Below are 16,896 nucleotides of genomic sequence, written 5' to 3'. Positions count from 1 at the left end.
GTAGTTTCATTACATTTGTATTGGTTCTGCATGTTTTGAATTTTATGTAAATGTTTATTTGCATGTTTGTTCTATGACTTGCTCTTTCACTCAGTGTCTGAGATTTGTCTAAATGCGCAGCTGTAGGGCACTCCTCCTTTGCTGAATGGTGACCCTTTGACTGTACCACAATCTGTTTTTCTATTCTGCCCCTCTGTGTATGATCCCCTGTGATCTGTTCTTGATCCTGTGCTTCCGTGTAGAATTTAGAATCAGCTTGTGACGTTCCAACAGTAAAAACCTCTTTGAGACTGTGAATGGAACTGAATCTACAGGTCAGTTTTGGGGAATCAACATCTACATGAAATTGAATTTTCCAGTCAATGCCATTCGGTCTGATAGCAGACACTGCGATTCCTATTCTTTTCTAAGTCTGTGAATGTGTTTTCTGTGCTCAGAATGTGGTCTCCGGTAAACGTCCCTGTGGACTCAGGAAATGTGTGTTCTCTGGGGAAGCAGTCTGGGGGTGTCAGTTATATCCAGCTGATTGATGGTGTTGTTGAGCTCCTTGAAAGGACACCACAATCGAAGACTGAACAGAGAACAAAAAGAGCTGAGAAAATAATAGCACTTTAAAAACAATTTCAGAGAAGAGCTGGAAGATACAAATCTCTCAAAAACAGAATAAAAGGACAATAAGAGATGAGAGAAGAAAATCAGAGGATCGGTCCTGTTCTCTCTGGATTTAACAGATGCTGGCCTAATCAGAATTCGAGAGAAAATGGGAGATTTTCCAGAACGGAAGGATGCACATCTCTACCCACAGCAGAATAAGACACAGAATAAGGTGTGTCCTGACATTTCAGAGCCTCAAAGAGAGGAGGTTAGGGACTTCTCAATAGCATTACAAAAATAAAAATGAATAGGAGTACTGCCTGAAAATGATTTTTATGCATGAAAATGATTCTCAACTTCAAGTTTTATGACCTGAACTATCACATATATGTATGAATTGAATAAAGAGAATTTCAGCCTGGCTGGTGTGGCTCAGTGGGTGAGCATTGACCTATGAACCAGGAGGTCACAGTTCGATTCCCAGTCAGGGCACAGGCCTGGTTGGCGGCTCAGTCCCCAGTGTGGGGAGGGAAGGTGCAGGAGGCAGCTGACCAGTGACTCTCATCGATACTTCTATTTCTCCCTCAAATCAATAAAAAAAAATATTTTTAAGAAAAAATTTCAGACAAACAGTGCCTTATGATGTGAACTCTGGTGGCTTTTTAGAGAAAGGACCTGTGGATGTGCTTCACCAGAGGAGGGGTGCAGACGCTGGAGGAAGACAGGGCCAGGATTGGGTGCTGGCAAAGGGAGCCAGCAGACGTGCCCCCTGACGGAGGCCAGTGTCCAGTAAAGGAGGACCGGTCAGACCCAGCACAGAAAACTAAGCAAATGAAAAAAACAGGCTCATTAATTCCATGAAGAACAAAAAGGGACTCAAATTATTTAATTACAGTCCGATTCTTGGTTCACAGTAAATATAAATTGTAATCCAAACTGAATGTCAATTTACCTACAAACTGAAAAGACAAGGGAGGTGTCCCTCATCTGTTAGGGACAGGGAGCCAACAGACAGTGTCTGAGGTTGACAAATGGAGCAAGACCAGTGCAAGCATGATACACCATCAATAGCCGAGGTAACTGCAGATGAGTGCAGGGGAGCAGCACCAGGGTGGGGAGACGCTCTCTGCTTAGGGTCTAATCCATGGTACTTAGCAGGCCGTTTTAGACAAATATTTTTTTTACAGGCATCAACTCCTCCTCAATGTACACAATTTCCTGGAGTCCTGACCAGTGAGGCCCTGGGTCCCGTGCACTGCTTCTTGCTTCATTTACACTGACCACATCACCACAGTTCATGTATTTTAGTGACAGCACATGGGAGTCCATCATGTAAGCGCACCTTAGTTGCTGGGCACAGGAGCAGTTTCTCCGCTGTCGCCGTGAACAGCCATGAGAAGAACCCAGAGGAGTTCACACAGTTCGTCACCGGACTGGGGTGAAGGGGACTGTGAGGTCATCTGGGTCATCACAGCCACGGGAGCAGTGATGGCCCAGCCCCGAGCACACAGCACCGGTGACGAGGGCTGCACCTTGTAGGGCAGGCCCTCGTGGGACAAGCTTCCTGAAAGCTCTTCGGGTGAAGCTGAGTCTGGCTGACAGTGACCTGCTGTGCCCCCATGCCCTCTCCCTGTCTGTCCATTTCCAGGTGAAACCTCCAACTTGTTCTCCCTGCGCATCAGTTGCTTTGATCGAGAACCCTCCACCACCCTCTCCCAGTTGGTCCGTGTCTGGAAGAGGCCGGACTGTACAGAGAAGGGGGGGGGGGCTCTTCTCTGTCTAGACCCCTTGCTTCTCTTAACCATTTGTACGCCATAAGCATCTATAGACGCAAGCAGCAGACCTTTATAAATTAAATTCAAAATATCGTGGCAGTTAACTGATTAATCTGGCCCCAGAATGCATTCCTCAGGGGGCGAGGGGGTGGCTGTCCCTCGCTGTGTCTTGGGCACAGGCTGCCTGGCAGTGGCAGTCAGCTCGGGGCCCTGGGCCTCGGGGCAAAGGCTGTTGTTATTCCTGCCAAGTTTTTGCTGGCGCCGACACCTCCCTCCCTCTGAGGGGCTGCCAGGCCCATAGGATTTCAGAGCAGAACTGGTCACACTGCCTCAGTTTACACAAGGGAAACTGAGGTCCCCAGGAGTTGGCTTACAACCCTGAGCTGTCACCACACATCGGGCTGCTCCTGCTCAGAGCGGGGAGGTGCAGGTCCTCCGGGAGTGGGGCTCCTAGCTCAGGAGTGGCCCCAGAATGCTGGGAGGTGGCCAGGCAGACAGCCAGGGTATGAAGCACCGAGGCCGGGACTGTGGTCTCTGGTTCTTGTGGCTAAACGTGTGCCATTGCTCAGCCTCTGACCACTCAAGCCTCTTGTCCGTGCCTTTCCAGCGAATCCCCTCACACCGGCCGCTGCCAGGTGAACTCCCACCTACACGGCTGCTCTGGCTCCTGGGCACAGAAGCACATCTTGATTGGCAGCTCTGGGCTTCCTCCCCATGCCACTCCCCCGAGCCAAGCTGCCCCTCTGCTCTGCCCACTGAGCCTGCCTCTTCTGGGCGTACGTTCTGGACACAAGCATCCTGTCAGGGGCAGCGCCTGTGTGGTCTCAGGAACGTGGTCCGGGCTGGGCCACGAGCTCCCTGCATGAGTGCCCTCTGCCCTCTGCCCTCTGCCCTCTGCATGGCGCATCACAGGCCTGAGACCCTGACTGAGGCCGAGATTTCAGAAAGCCCCTGTGGGGGGGCAGCTACACTCTGGGCCCCTGAACAGGAGGGGCCCTGCTCAGCGATGAGGGGCTGAACTGGCAGCAGCCAAGCTCCTGGGACCCCCGGGAGCAACGGGGGCTCAGTCTCCCCCAGTAACGCCTGACTGCCCCCGGCCAGGCCGCAGCCGACTCTGTGGGCCGGCGGCAGCAGTGAGCTGTGCCTGGGGAGCTGCCAGGACAAGCGGCCGGGCCCCCGTTTCACCTCGATGCCTCAGAGCCGCCTCTGGGCTCCGTGCGGTTTCTGGAGGAAACGGGAGGACGGAGAAGCAGCAGGAGCCCAGCGAGCGGGGCCTGCACCGCCCTGGGGAGCAGGGCCTGGACCTCCTGGCACTCGCTGACCGCTGCTGGAGGTGGCCCGGGACGGACGGTGAGCACGGGGGCTCAGGAGGGGGAGGGAGCTGTGGCCCAGCACCTGCTGCGCGGGGAGCAGGCGCCACTGCCTCCATCAGCTCAGTGAAGGGCTGGGTCTTCCTGGTCCCAACTCCGCAGGCGCTTTACCGCCAGCCCGGCTCAGGCAGCCGCCAGCCCCTCGCTCACGGGCATGTTGATGTGGGCACTCAGCAGGGGTGCGCTCTGGCCTTCTCGAAGCACTAGCACCTGTGGAGGAGGTTTCACCTGTGGAGCAGCGTCATGGCCCCCGGGGCCCGGCCCCCTGCTCAGTCCGCACTGACCCTGAGACAGGCCCCCGGGGCCCGGCCCCCTGCTCAGTCCGCATTGGCCCTGAGACAGGCCCCCGGGGCCCGGCCCCCTGCTCAGTCCGCACTGGCCCTGAGACAGGCCCCCGGGGCCCGGCCCCCTGCTCAGTCCGCACTGGCCCTGAGACAGGCCCCCGGGGCCCGGCCCCCTGCTCAGTCCGCACTGGCCCTGAGACAGGCCCCCGGGGCCCGGTCCCCTGCTCAGTTCGCACTGGCCCTGAGACAGGCCCCCGGGGCCCGGCCCCCTGCTCAGTCCGCACTGGCCCTGAGACAGGCCACTCCTGTGCAGACGCCCACCCCACAGGCAGCCACGGGGACCTGTCCACACGCTCCCCCTGTCCCCCCCGAGCGGTACCAATGGCAACCTACCTTGATGACGTCTGAGATGCCCTTGTCACTGAGACTCTCCACAAAGGTCTCCAGGGGGTAGCTGAGCCCTGGCACCAACAAGGGGACCTGCGTTTGGGGACAAAGACGGTGGGAAATCCGCCCTCGGGCCCGGGAAAACCGGGACGTGCCCCCTGAGGCAGACAGGCCAATCGCTGCCGCAGGGCCACAGGCTCTGGGGGAGGCACAGGGGGCCCGCATGGCGGCTCCCCCAGCGCCGGCTGCGGCTGAGACCGCGCAGGCTGGGAGGAGGGCAGCGAGGCGGGTCTTGGGTGCTCTCCCCGGAGGCCCTGCCGTGCCCTCGCCTAACCTGCGGCTGCAGCCGCTCCAGCCCTCACCTCCGGCCGGGTGGAAGCTCTGTGGGCATTAACCAGCCCCCACCCCACCTTTCCGCGTCCCCGGAGGCTGTCCCGCACCTTGAAGAAGGCCCTGGGCAGGGCGTAGAGCGCCTCGTTGTGCAGGAAGCAGACGAGCAGCCCCAGAAGGGGCCGGGCCGCCGAGGTGTTCTGCAGGTGGAGCGTGAGCTTGAAGGTGGGGCCCAGGCCTTGCACCTGTGGAGGGAGGGGCGGGCAGACCTGGTGGCCTCGGGCGGGAACACAGTGTGCCCTGGCCCTGCGTCCTCATCAGGGTCCCCAGTCACCTCCTCCACCTGTTCTAGCGATAGCTCGCTGTCCCTCTGCCTCCCAAAAGGCCCAGAAGGCTGGCCCCTGTGGGTACGGAATCAGCCAAGGCCCAGGCCGGGAAGAGGCAGATGGGGGGTCAGAGGCAGAGCTGGCCTGGGGATACAGGTCCCCGTGTCCTCACCACTGCCCCTGCCCCTCTCCTAGAGCTTGGCCCGCCTCCCCTCCCGTCCTGCAGTGGCCGAAGTGATTTCATTTTCCTCCCTCTTACCCCCGCTGCCCTGTAGCCTCTTCCTCTCTCCCCCCCCCCGCCTTTCTTTAGGGAAAGAGGAGTCAGAAACCCAGCTGGGCCAAGTGGCACACCTCAGGGACCTGTGGGAGCTGGCTGGAGCCCTGAGGACCCTGAGGCCACTGTGCCTGGGTGTGTGGGCTCCTCCGGGCCCGGGCCAGCCTCAGGGATCCTGGCTCCGGGGGCTCCGCAGCTGCTGAACCGAACAGCTGTCCTCCCGCGCACAGCGGGAGGGTCCTCCGGGCCCCTGGGACGGAACACCCCGCGGCGAGGACCCGTGTGCCCTGCCCCACGCCCGGCTTGTCTGAGCACGGCCGGGACGAGGGAGCTGCAGTGTGTCCCTGAGCGGCCAGCCGCGGGCAGAGGCGGCACAGGGAGAGACGAGACGCTCTCACAAAGCGGGCCTGTGGGAGGTGAGAAGGGGCACGGGGCCGAGCTGACTTGGAATTGGCTCTGGGCTGCAGGGCTCCCTGCTCTGCCCTCTGCTCTGAAGCTGCGGCTGCCCCGCGGCTGCGCTCACCACGGCGTGCAGCTTGAGGGGCTCCCGGGCGGTCGCGGACACGGGGCTCAGGCTGGACTCGAGGGCCTGCACGTAGGCACGGGCGGCCCGGAGGCGCAGCAGGTACAGGTCGGTCTGGAAGGTCCGGTGCATGGCTGAGGAGACACAGGGCTGACGCTGGAGGCGGGAGGGGAGGCGGGTGGGGAGGGGGCGGGGACAGTACAGGACGGAGGTACATTGGCAGGGTCTGCAGAGGGTGGGCATGTGGGGAGAAGGAGGCCTTCTGATGACACTGGTGCTGGACCACTCCCTGCTTCCTCCGCTGAATGCCAAGGGCTCCCGCCCTCACCCACAGCTCCTTCCGCCTGAGGAAGTTATTTGTGGGCCCGTGGCCTCTGAGGCTGGACTACCGGAGGCACAGCTTGCACAGCCACCAGCTCTCCTCCCACTGCTCGGGGCCCAGGCCGCATGCGCCCCACTCACTGCCTCAGGGCAGGAGAGGAGAAGGAGAAGGAGGAGAAGGAGGAGGAAGAGGAGGAGGAGGAGGAAGAGGAGGAGGAGGAGAAAGAGGAGGAAGAAGGAGGAGGAGGAGGAGGAGGAGGAGGAGGAGGAAGAGGAGGAGAGAGGAGAGGAGGAGGAGGAGGAAGAGGAGGAAAGGAGGAGGAGGAGGAGGAGGAAGAGGAGGAGGAGGAGGAAGAGGAGGAGGAGAGGAGGAGGAGGAGGAGGAGAGGAAAGGAGGAGGAGGAAAGAGGAGGAGGAGGAGGAGGAGTAGGAGGGAAAGAGGGGAGGAAAGGAGGAGAGGAGGCGGAGGAGGAGGATTCGGAAAGGAGGAGGAGTTTAGTGAGAGGCGGAGGGGGAAGAGGAGGCGGAGAGGAGGAGTCGGAGGAAAGACTAGGGAGCAGCATGCAGTCGGATAGGAGGAAGATTAGTCTTAAGAAGGAGGCTTCCTCTTACATTCTTCCCCTTCGGAGAGGCTTCCTTCGAGCGCGGGGCCCAGTCTCACCGGTGCCGGCCTCCCGCTCGCGCAGCGTCTGGTCCACGTAGAGCCGAGTCTTCCGGGGCACGCTGAGTTTCGTGGCCTGGGCTGGCGGGGGGCCCAGCTCCCCGCCCCCCTCCACGAACACTGCCGTGCGCTTCAGGATCTTGATGATCAGGCCACCACCTGGGGAAGCGGAGCCAGAAACAGCTGTGTGCTCCCCGTCACTACCTTCCAATCTCTTTCCCTGACAATCCTCCTCATTTCTGCCCTGCTGCCCAGACCCCGAATCTCTGCACGGAATGAAGTCTGTCCAAACACCCCCCTACCATCAGATATTTCATTCGTTTCAGTTATATGGGGAGCACTTTGACGATCCTGGTGGGTAGGCGCTGAGGATGCTGGGTGAACCGGAGACACAACCCAGCCACGGGCTTGGCCCTGAGGTCGCCATGTCAAACGCTGATGAGCTGTCCCCTGTGTCTGCCAGCCCTGCTTTCCACACCCCCGTCCTCCCGTGCCTCACGCCCACCTCTCCCCCAGGATCTGGCCTGCCCCTTCACTCCCAGCTCCAACTCCCGTGCCCGGTCCACGCCCCTCACCTCGCGTGGTCATGATGAGGGTGTTGTCTTCCCGCCCGAAGCGGCCGAAGCACAGGCTGGTCACTGCATCCTGCGGGCAGACACGAGTTTACTTGGGAAAACACTGGGGAGGAGAGCAGGCTGCGGCAGAGGGGGCAGGTCGGGCACCCCAGGGGAGATGTGAGGCGAGGCCTGGGCAGTGCTGCCTCTGCACGGCCACAGTTCCAGACTCAGCATCCTGGGCTTGTGGGGGCGGCTTCCTAAGAAGCTTCCGAGACCGGTCTTCCTCCCTCTGTCCTCACAGCTGCCTCTCAACACCAACACGATCACGTGGATTCTTCCAAAAAACCTCCGATGGCTCTGTTCTCCCTGCCCCCCTTCCCATGTGCCTCTAGCCCACCTCTCCTGTCAATTCTTTACTCTCCCTTCTCCCATCCCACACAGCACCTGCCCTCAAATTTTATTTTGTGGCATAGGACCCCTGACACATCCATACACACATACGTTTCACTTGTGATTCACACTGAATTTTCTGTTGCAGGTGGTGACCCATTAACTTGATTTAATGATTCACAACTTAATGATTGAAAAACTCTGGTCCAAACTACCTGGATTCCCTAATCAAGAGCACTCGTGCGTCTCATCCTTTTTTCATGCTGTTCTGTCTGGAATGTTCCTCCGTTTACCCTCTTGGCAAGCTGCTTTGAAGCCCAGTAGAACTGTCACTTGCAGTACCAAGTGTCCCTGAGTTCCATCCCCATTTACCTACACCGACACTCAGCCCGCTCTGCTTTTCAGCACTTGGCTTCTGTCTGCCTTCTATTCGAATCAGCTGTGTCTCGGCTGGCTGTCACCTTGGACATTAAGCTCCCTGAAGGCAAGGGTTTAGCCTTGCTTTATGCCCCTCAGTACAACGAGTTGTGTTATGAAGTGCTCAACAAAGGTTTCTGGACAAATGTTTGCAATGCATTAGAAGCCCAGGGTGGTGGGTGGAGCGGAATCTGCCCTCCAGGTGAGAGTGAGGCCAGGAGCAGGGCTCACCGGGGTGCGGATGACGTTGAGCAGGGTCTTGTCCTGGTAAATGCGGACCTCGCCATTGGCTAGCCCAGCCATGACGGCCTGCAGGCCCCGGGAATGCTGCTCCAGGAGGTTCATGGTCAGGATGGCCGCAGGCATCTGCACCGTCCACAGCCTCTTACCCTGGAGGGACAGCCAGGGGGTTGCGGGGCTTAGGGTTGGGATGGAGAGGGGGATGGCTGAAAGTGCCGGGAAGGGGGATCTGGGAGACATGTGTGGAGAGATGGGGTGGGGCGGGTGCTCGCCCAGGGCCATACCTTGTGGGTGAAGCCATGCAGGCTGTCTTGGTTGCTGCCCACCACCAGGACCTTGTGGACCCGGACAAGCCCCACAGGCTGGGCACTCAGCTCGATGCAGTACTTGGGGCACTTGGAGTCCCTGTGGAGTGAAGAGACTCTCCCAGCCAGAGACACCCTCTCTCCCTCCCTTCTGAGCCCCACAGACTGTCCTGGAAGGAACCTCGGCCCACAGCAGAGGCCATGGTATTCCTTCCACCTGCACCTCCTAACAGCTGTGTGACCCTGAGGAGCATGATGCGTGTCCTCCTCCTTGGCCTCCCTCCTACCTTCACTGCAGTGACCTGTGATAACCTGGCTGCTGACTGTTTACAGTGAGTGGAGCCAGGTGTATGCGAGTGGACTTCAGCACTTTAATAATTTATCGGAACAGCACGGAGTTAGTGTGTAATTGCACAGCTTCCATGTCCTGGCCTCTGAGTCTGTTTCTCTCTCTCTCTTTAAAATATATTGTCATTGATTCCAGAGAGGAAGAGATAGAAACATCAACGATGAGAGAGAATCACTGATCAGCTGCCTTCCCCACGCCCCCTACCGGGGATCAAGCCCAGAACCCTGGGTATGTGCCCTTGACTGGAATTGAACCTGAGACTCTTAGTCCACAAGCTGACACTATCCACTGAGCCAACCCAGCTAGGGCTGTTTCTCTTCCCAGAAAGTAGGGGTAGTTCCTGCCTCCCAATCACGGGCTATGGCCCATGTCCGTCATCACCGAGTCTGGGCCAACGTCATGTCCCAGCTGAGGCTCTCCCACCGGTCCCTGGGCCTCCTGCCAACCTACCTTCCACCCAGTAATCTTTCAAATATGTGAATGGGTCGTGCCATTCTGTAAAATCCAGTAGCAGCTTCCCACTAGACTCAGGTAAAATCCAAAATTGTGACCACATCCTAAGGGTCCGGCATGAGCCAACCTGGCCTTCGTGTCGTTTCACCCACCGCCTCCGTGCCCGCCACGCTGGGCAGCACATGCCCGTCTTCCCCACCTCAGTTTGCTCAGGCTCTCCGCCCACACACTCTTTCTGAACTTGGGGAAAACTGGCCCCTTCTACCCCTTTAAGTCATTCCCACGGACAGGCGTTTGCTGATCACCTTGACCCCATTGTTTATCCCGTGGTTTGTTGACTTTAATATCTGTCTTCCCATAAGGGCAGAAAATATGTTCATTTTGTTCATCAATACCTTATATTAGGGGTGTCGAACTCAATCAGAGAAGGGGCCAAAATCTAAAATCCAGCCTAAATCACGGGCCGAATGGTTTACTGAACCGTCATAAACTGTCATTGTGATGGAAACGCAGCGGAGTGCAGTGATGACAGCGCGGTGCGGGCCACATTGCAAGGCCTGGCAGGACAGATTTGGCCCGCGGGCCTTGTGTTTGACACATGTGCCTTATATAATGCTTAAGTAGGTGCTCAAAAACATCTCTCAATTAAAAAAACGAATGCTGTAGGAATATCAAACTACCACACTGAAGTGTCACATACCTATAAAACAACCTAACAAATATGAGGGACCATTTTTATTTCTTCCAATTTCTGACTGCATTGTGTGCGTGCCTCAGCCACCCAGCCGGTCTCCCCCTTCGCCAGCCCCCATCCCACGAGCCTCCGGATACGCCCGTGCTCCTGGGCTCAGCTCAGCTCCTTCCATTCCCAAACTCAAGCCCAAGTCCCTGCTCGTCCTGCAAAGCTGACACCGCCCGGTACCTGAGCTGTTCTTTCCGGCCCAGAGACCTGAGTGGTACCTTCTCAGGATGTAGACGTTCCCGTTGCGGCAGGCCGCCGCAAGCCGGAACTCCACGTCGAACTGGCCGGACACCTCCAGGAAGGCGGGCACGCTGGGCAGCTTCATCTGCGGACAGGAGGCTCAAACGTCCCGTTTCTCCGAGCCCCGTCCTTCCCGACCTGAAGGACCCGCTGCCCTGTATCTGAAGTCCCAGCTTCCCCACTGGTCAGTTCTAACTTGTACAATTTTTCTGGAGGCAAACTGAGCAACATGCAGCACAAGCCTTCGACTAAACTATGCCGCTTCTAGGAGTGCATCCTAAGGGGACATGTAGACAGGCATGCAGAGACATTTGGGCAGAATGCCTGCTGCAGTGCTGTTAATAGTGAAAACTTTAAATAAATGTTGTAAAGCTATAAAACGGATACTGGGAGGCCTTTGAAAAGGAGAATGTGGTTTTATATAGATGTGGAAAGACACTGATGAGCCACTGCTATGGGAAAAGAGCAAGTTATGGGATCCTGTACCACAGGCCGTTTTTGTAAAAAATAATATATATATATACACATATATATATAATTATGTACATAATTATATATATGTATATATTTTTTTACAAAAAATATATATATTTACATATAGTTATGTATATAGTTATATATCTATGTCTAAATATGAAATGTCAGGAAAGACATTTGTTGAAATTTTAATAGTAAATGTCTGCGAGTGGTGGGATTTCCTTATATATTTTTCTTTATGCTTATCTATATTTTATAATTTTCCTAAAAGGAGCATGCATTACAGGAACTGGGAGCAGGAGAGGCGGGGACAGAGGGAGGGCACACAGCCTAGGCCGCAGGGAGCTGGGAGCGGGAGAGGCGGGGACAGAGGGAGGGCCTGGGGAGCAGGAGAGGCGGGGACAGAGGGAGGGCCCGGGGAGCAGGAGAGGCGGGGACAGAGGGAGGGCACGCAGCCTGGGCCTGGGCTGCAGGGAGCCGGTCGGGCCACACTGACCGTGGCCAGAGTGGTGAAGGCCTCGGGGTCCAGCACCAGCAGTTCCCTGTTCTCGGTGCCCAGCACCAAGCACGACACAGCATCCTCGTCAGCCAGGTTCTTCTTTAAGGTGGTCATGGTGGTGATGACTGTCTGCAGGAGGACACAGGGGTCACCCGGGGTCCCCACACACCATCCCCCCACACCCCCAAGACACCACAGGAGGGAAGAAAGAGGGTAAAACAGGAGGAAGAGGATCAGAGAGGCTAAAGATTTATGTACAAATGTGTTTGCTGCAACAAACCTAACTTTCTAACAAAAGATTGTCTATTATGAACTATCCCTATGATCCTAAGCCATGCAGACATTTAAGAAATCACATTTTAAAAGACGATTCAAAGATAGGAAGAGCACTTCTAATGTATTAAGAGGAAAAAAAATAGGTAAAAAGTTACATAATCTCAGTTTTTAAAAATGTCTGAATAGAAAAACACGCTGAAAGGCTAAACCCTTAAATACGAACACTGGTTGTCTCTGGACAACAAGCTCCCGCTGCCATTTAACCTCTGCAGCGGGCTTTTCTGTAATCTCTGCAGTGGGCACCTGTTCCTTTTGTAATTGTGATCGGAGAGAAAACAAGAGAGAAGGGGATGACCCCCTTTAGGGGTTTCTCCTGTGGAGATACTTTAGCAGAACCAAATGTTTCCCTGAATAAAGCTGCTCATTGAGTGATCATCTTTAAGATTAAAAGCTGAGGGAAGGAGACAGGTTACAGAAGTATGGAACTCAGTGTCCCAATCAGGTAACCATGACACACTTAGAAAGATTTCCCTCTGCCCCCAAACTGCATCTTTGAGCAACAATCCACCTCCTGATTTTAGAAATACTCAAAGATGGTGACAACTGTGGATCTAGCTGCTGGTCAGCAGGGAGAACATGCTTCTCACAGAGCTGGTCTAAGACCAGCCAACGGCTGAAAACTGTGTTCATCAACATGCTTGGCTCAAGGGACCCCATGGCTCCCAGGAGGCTTTCTAAAACACGAAGCACAGCTCCGGGAGTCTGTCCCCAGACTAAGGGTCAGCCCCGAGGTCAGGAACCAATAGAGTTCATCAGAGAATAGGTTCATCAATAAAGCAATTAGAAGTGTAACTAACAAAAAAACTACCTATGAAGTGAATAAAAGGGACACATTGTTTTGTCAGATGACTTGCATGTGACTAGTTATATAAACAAAGAAGGACATAATGAGAAATCAATTAAATATTCCAGGGGCCGCTAAAACCATTTTTAAATTCTTTAATGCCCCAAATATGTTGTTACTCAAGGGAAGCAGGATGTAAAAGTGTATTTGTGAAGGAAATGTACCAAATTCACAAGAAGAGCCAGTACCTCAGGTAGTGAGATTGTTGTCATTTCTATTTCTCCTTTATACTTTTATTTTCCAAATTTCCTCTGAGAATATAGTACCTTTACCCTCCAGACAATGAAAGCTCTATAAAGTTACAGAGCTACAGATCAAGCCACAGCTGTCACTTAACCGGAAATGGGGAAGGCCCTGCAGCTGCATGGCCATACCTATGGGGCAGGATTGGAAGGGAAACCGCTAAGTGAAACTAGTCAGGTCTGGATGTAGGATTTAGCTCTGATGTTAGGTGGTTTTTTAAAAAATTATCCGTATTTTTAATGGGGAAATGAGGACAAGGGGCATTACCTGGCGTTTGATGGCCTTGGACTTGTGCTGGTTCACAAATGCCTCCATTTCACTCAGCTCCAGCTGCAGAAACCTGGAGAGCACGCAGCCCTGGGCCTGGCTGTCCTCCAAGGCCCCTCAGCCACTCCCTTCCCCTGGGAGCTCCCAGAGCCCAGGCCCTCCGAGGCCCTCACCTGAGCGACTGCACAGACAGAGGCACCTCTGCCTTCTCCCTGGAAGAGAAGGGCAGTCGGGGCGGGTTAGCTGAGGAGCAGAGCCCTGGGTCAGACCGAGAGCTCTGGGTGAAAGAGTCGGAGGGCAGGGTGGGAGGCGAGTGAAGGGGAGGGGGCCCTCACCGGATGCCTTCCAGCATCTCCTTCAGGGTCAAGGGGTCGATCCGGTCCTGTAACAGCACAGGCAGAAGGTAAGGCCTGTGCACTCCAGAGCCGCAGAGAAGGAGGAGGCCCCAGTGGCGGCCATCTTTGCCTTCTTGTTCCCACCCACACACCTTACCTCTTTGGCTTGGTCCCAAAGATCTTCTTCCAGGGGGTTCACAGGCAGCGGGGGCAGGCTGAACTTGAAGTAGGGCCTCAGGTTCTTGTACACATACACACAGGGGCCCGAAGCGAGCGCCAGTGCTGGCGTTCGGGGCTCGTGGTGGTCCTTGAGGAAGGTGACAGCAGCGGCCGGCAGCTCGGAGAGAGGGCTTTCAGTCAGCACTCTGGGTCCTTTGAGCACCTTCAGGCGGGGCTGCTGCCCACCCGGGCCGAGGTCCCCCACCACCAGCTGTGAAGAGAGGCTGGCTTACCCCAGGCTCAGAGTCTACAGACCTTGCCGCTAACCCTCTTCTTGGGCTCAGTCTTTTTGCTGGTGCGTATTCATTCACTCCCTCCCAACAGCAAATGCTTTGCGATAGGGCTTGCAAGGTCTGTGACCTTGGGACCTCACTCTCAGAGACCAGCTGAGCCTAAACTTCCTGTGCCTGTTTCCCCACCAGCAAAATAGGAATATCAATTTCATGACACCTGCAGTGAAAATCCAATGAGATCATGAATCACAGAACGCGGTGAGTCCTAGTGAGGAGTAGGTGGCAGCTGATGTTTTCATTATTCATTCAGCAAATATTTCAGGGCCTGCTCCCTGCCAGGCAGCATTCTAGACCCTGGCACAGTGGCCGAGGTCAGTGAGGCACTGGAAACTCTTGTCTGGGCTTCTGACTTCCAAATGGGAACAGAGCTAAGGAATCATTGATTGGCTGCCTACCGCACGCTCCCTACTGAGCATCAAGCCCATAACCCAGGTGTCTTGGTTCATGGACCAATGGGCTCTCTTTATGTTTAAAATTAAATCTCAACCTTTGTATTATGGAAAAATTTCAGTCATAGATAAAAGTAGACAGATTCATATAATGAACCCATCATCCAGCTTCAACAATTATCAGCTCATGGCTAATCAGGTTTCCTTCTGAGTGAAATATAAGGCATCCTCCGAAATTAAGGCCCCCCCCTAGGCTAAACATGAGAGATTTGGTCCACTGATTCTGAAAGAAATGGAGTCACAAGAAATTCACCAGGAAATTCAGGAATTGGATTGTTATGATGATTTTCCAGGAGATGATGACATGATTGTCATTGAATAAATGAGTAAATTCTTGATACTGTAGGATTCTCAGTTTGTCTGGTTTGTGTTGACAACTACTGTACTACCGTACCGTATACAGGTAATAAATCTCCTTTATTTTCATTTAACAATAAATGTGTACCATATTCTTCTTCATGGAAAAATAAGACATCCCCTGAAAATAAGATCTAGCACATCTTTGGGAGCAAAAATTAATATAAGACAATGTCTTATTTTCGGGGAAACAGGGTATGTCCTTTTGATAATCACAAAAGTCACTTCAATTCCCTTCTACTCCCCTCCAGATCCTACCCCCTCGCATCCAGCCAAGGGAGGCGCCTGCCCTTCCAGCAAAGAATTAACACAATTAAGAGGCTTTGTCTTAGTAAAATCCCAGCAGCATTCTGTATTAGGAAACCATGGAGTCTCTTCACCTTCCACATAGAGATAAAATTTAACACTAAATGTGCTGTTTCAGAGTACTCACGAATTCCGCCCACACTGTGCTGAGCTGCTTTGGAGCCAAGGGGACATGTCAATTCTGGTATCTCACGCAAACACACACACACACACACACACACACACACACACACTCACACTCACACACACACACACACACTCACACACACACACGCTCACACACACACGCTCACACACTCACACACACACACACACACACTCACACACACACACACACACACTCAAACACACACTCACACACACACACACGCTCACACACACACGCTCACACACACGCTCACACACACACACACACACACACACACAGTTCTCCTGCTGGGGGGTGCCTTACCTTGTACTCGCCGTCCCCGTGCAGGTCTGCCAGCGCTGGAAAACACAGGGGAGCCATCAGCCGGTGTCCGCCCGGAGGCTTCGCTGCAGAACCGGTGCTGACAGCTCACCTCCCGGGGCCCGGGGCCCGGGGCCCGGGGCCCAGACTCACCCAGGCAGGCGGAGAAGGTGTGGATGCTGGCCAGGGGGTCGTAGTGCGCGTCCAGCCATTTGGAGCCGGCCTCACTGCTGGGAGAGGGAGGGGGGAGTGCCCAGGGCGGGAGCTGGTCTCTGGGAGCGAGGTGTGGGGGAGCCCGGAACTGGGGGTCCCAGCCCAGGCTCCGCCCCTGAGAGAGAGAGAGGGAGACCCCATTTGGGCCTCAGTTTCCCTAGCTGTCCCAGAACCTCGGGAGCCAGGTCCCGGCGCCCCCTCTTCACGTCTGTAGGAAAAGAGGCCGAAAGGACTGGGGCCCTCACCTCTCCACTTTACCGCCATTGAAATCCGACGGAGGCGCAGCGGCCATCTTCGCAGGCGTCGCCCTGGCAACCGGCTCCGGAAGCCTCCGCGTGCCACAGCCCGGCGCTCCGGGAAGCTCGCGCACAAACGTTCCGGCCGCGCAACGTTCCGCCCGAGCCTGAGCGGCCCCGCGGGGCGTGCTGGCTGCCTGGCGGGGCTGCTGGCGGCCAAAGCGCAAGCCCTCACCCCGGCTCATAGGATCTACCTACTTCTGCTCCTTCCCGGCTCATAGGGTTTCTCTCCCTCTGCTCCTTCCCGGCCGCGGCATCTGGGCCCTGTCACCGCTGGGTGAGCGGCAGGCGCTATGGCTTCCAGCCTGGAGAGAAGTCCTTCCAGTGATTCTGAGCAAAAGTAACCGGTCCCTTCAAGCTGAAAAGGGCCACGTCCTTTCTTCTCAAGATCAAGGCTCAGAAAACAAAACACAAGGCTCAAGAGATTAAACCCTGGGATTCTGACTGAAGTTGCAGGTTTCTAGTTTTTAGACTCCCAGAATATTTTTTTTAAATATATTTTACTGACTTTTATACAGAGAGGAAGGGAGATAGAAAGTTAGAAACATCAATGAGAGAGTCATAGATCAGCTGCCTCTTGCAAGCCCCCTACTGGGGATATGCCCGCAACCAAGGTACATGCCCTTGACCGGAATCGAAGCCGGGGCCCTTCAGTCACCAAGCCGATGCTCTATCCACTGAGCCAAACCAGTCCCGGCTTAGACTCCCAGAATATTTCAAAATATAAGAAATGCCACAGGAGGACTGCAGAAATGGTGCTATGCACAATGCTGTCA

The 16,896-nt window shown here is 55.2% G+C and overlaps 1 protein-coding gene and 1 long non-coding RNA gene across 3 annotated transcripts; one reads left to right on the top strand and one right to left on the bottom strand.

Annotated features, from left to right (window-relative positions):
• Positions 1–746: 746 nt before the first annotated feature.
• LOC118706989 lies at positions 747–10,767 on the top strand. The gene is made up of 3 exons (XR_004984165.2): positions 747–862; positions 2,824–2,830; positions 10,754–10,767. It is a non-coding gene; the product is annotated as an uncharacterized LOC118706989 (long non-coding RNA).
• On the bottom strand, positions 1,765–16,173 carry BBS1 (Bardet-Biedl syndrome 1). 2 transcript variants are annotated; one of them, XM_036416749.2, is made up of 17 exons: positions 16,070–16,173; positions 15,765–15,841; positions 15,615–15,649; positions 13,697–13,969; positions 13,540–13,586; positions 13,378–13,416; positions 13,205–13,277; positions 11,512–11,643; positions 10,517–10,623; positions 8,734–8,854; positions 8,441–8,599; positions 7,421–7,490; positions 6,846–7,004; positions 5,864–5,997; positions 4,851–4,985; positions 4,417–4,503; positions 1,765–3,949 (listed from the first exon to the last, which is right to left on the bottom strand). In XM_036416749.2, the coding sequence occupies exons 1-17, from the start codon at positions 16,114–16,116 to the stop codon at positions 3,863–3,865; spliced, it is 1,782 nt and encodes a 593-aa protein (XP_036272642.1). In that variant the 5' UTR covers positions 16,117–16,173; the 3' UTR covers positions 1,765–3,862. The 2 variants fall into 2 exon arrangements, with proteins under 2 accessions (XP_036272642.1, XP_045429758.1); XM_045573802.1 differs by having other exon boundaries at positions 15,765–15,838; positions 16,070–16,152.
• Positions 16,174–16,896: the final 723 nt, after the last annotated feature.

Source organism: Pipistrellus kuhlii, unplaced genomic scaffold, assembly GCF_014108245.1.
Source record: "Pipistrellus kuhlii isolate mPipKuh1 unplaced genomic scaffold, mPipKuh1.p scaffold_m20_p_56, whole genome shotgun sequence".
In the NCBI taxonomy this organism is placed as follows: domain Eukaryota; kingdom Metazoa; phylum Chordata; class Mammalia; order Chiroptera; family Vespertilionidae; genus Pipistrellus; species Pipistrellus kuhlii.
Note: the sequence above shows the minus strand (reverse complement) of the source record. Positions and strands in the feature narration are given on the sequence as shown.

What these genes read in the sequence shown, in the direction of transcription:
- BBS1 (XM_036416749.2), bottom strand. Translation starts at nt 16,116, where the DNA reads ATGGCCGCTGCGCCTCCGTCGGATTTCAATGGCGGTAAAGTGGAGAG. An exon ending in CCAAGGCCATCAAACGCCAG is followed by an intron (nt 11,644 to 13,204) that starts GTAATGCCCCTT and finishes GTCCTCCTGCAG; the next exon opens with ACAGTCATCACCACCATGAC. An exon ending in GCATCTCAGACGTCATCAAG is followed by an intron (nt 3,950 to 4,416) that starts GTAGGTTGCCAT and finishes CCTCCTCCACAG; the next exon opens with GTGCTAGTGCTTCGAGAAGG.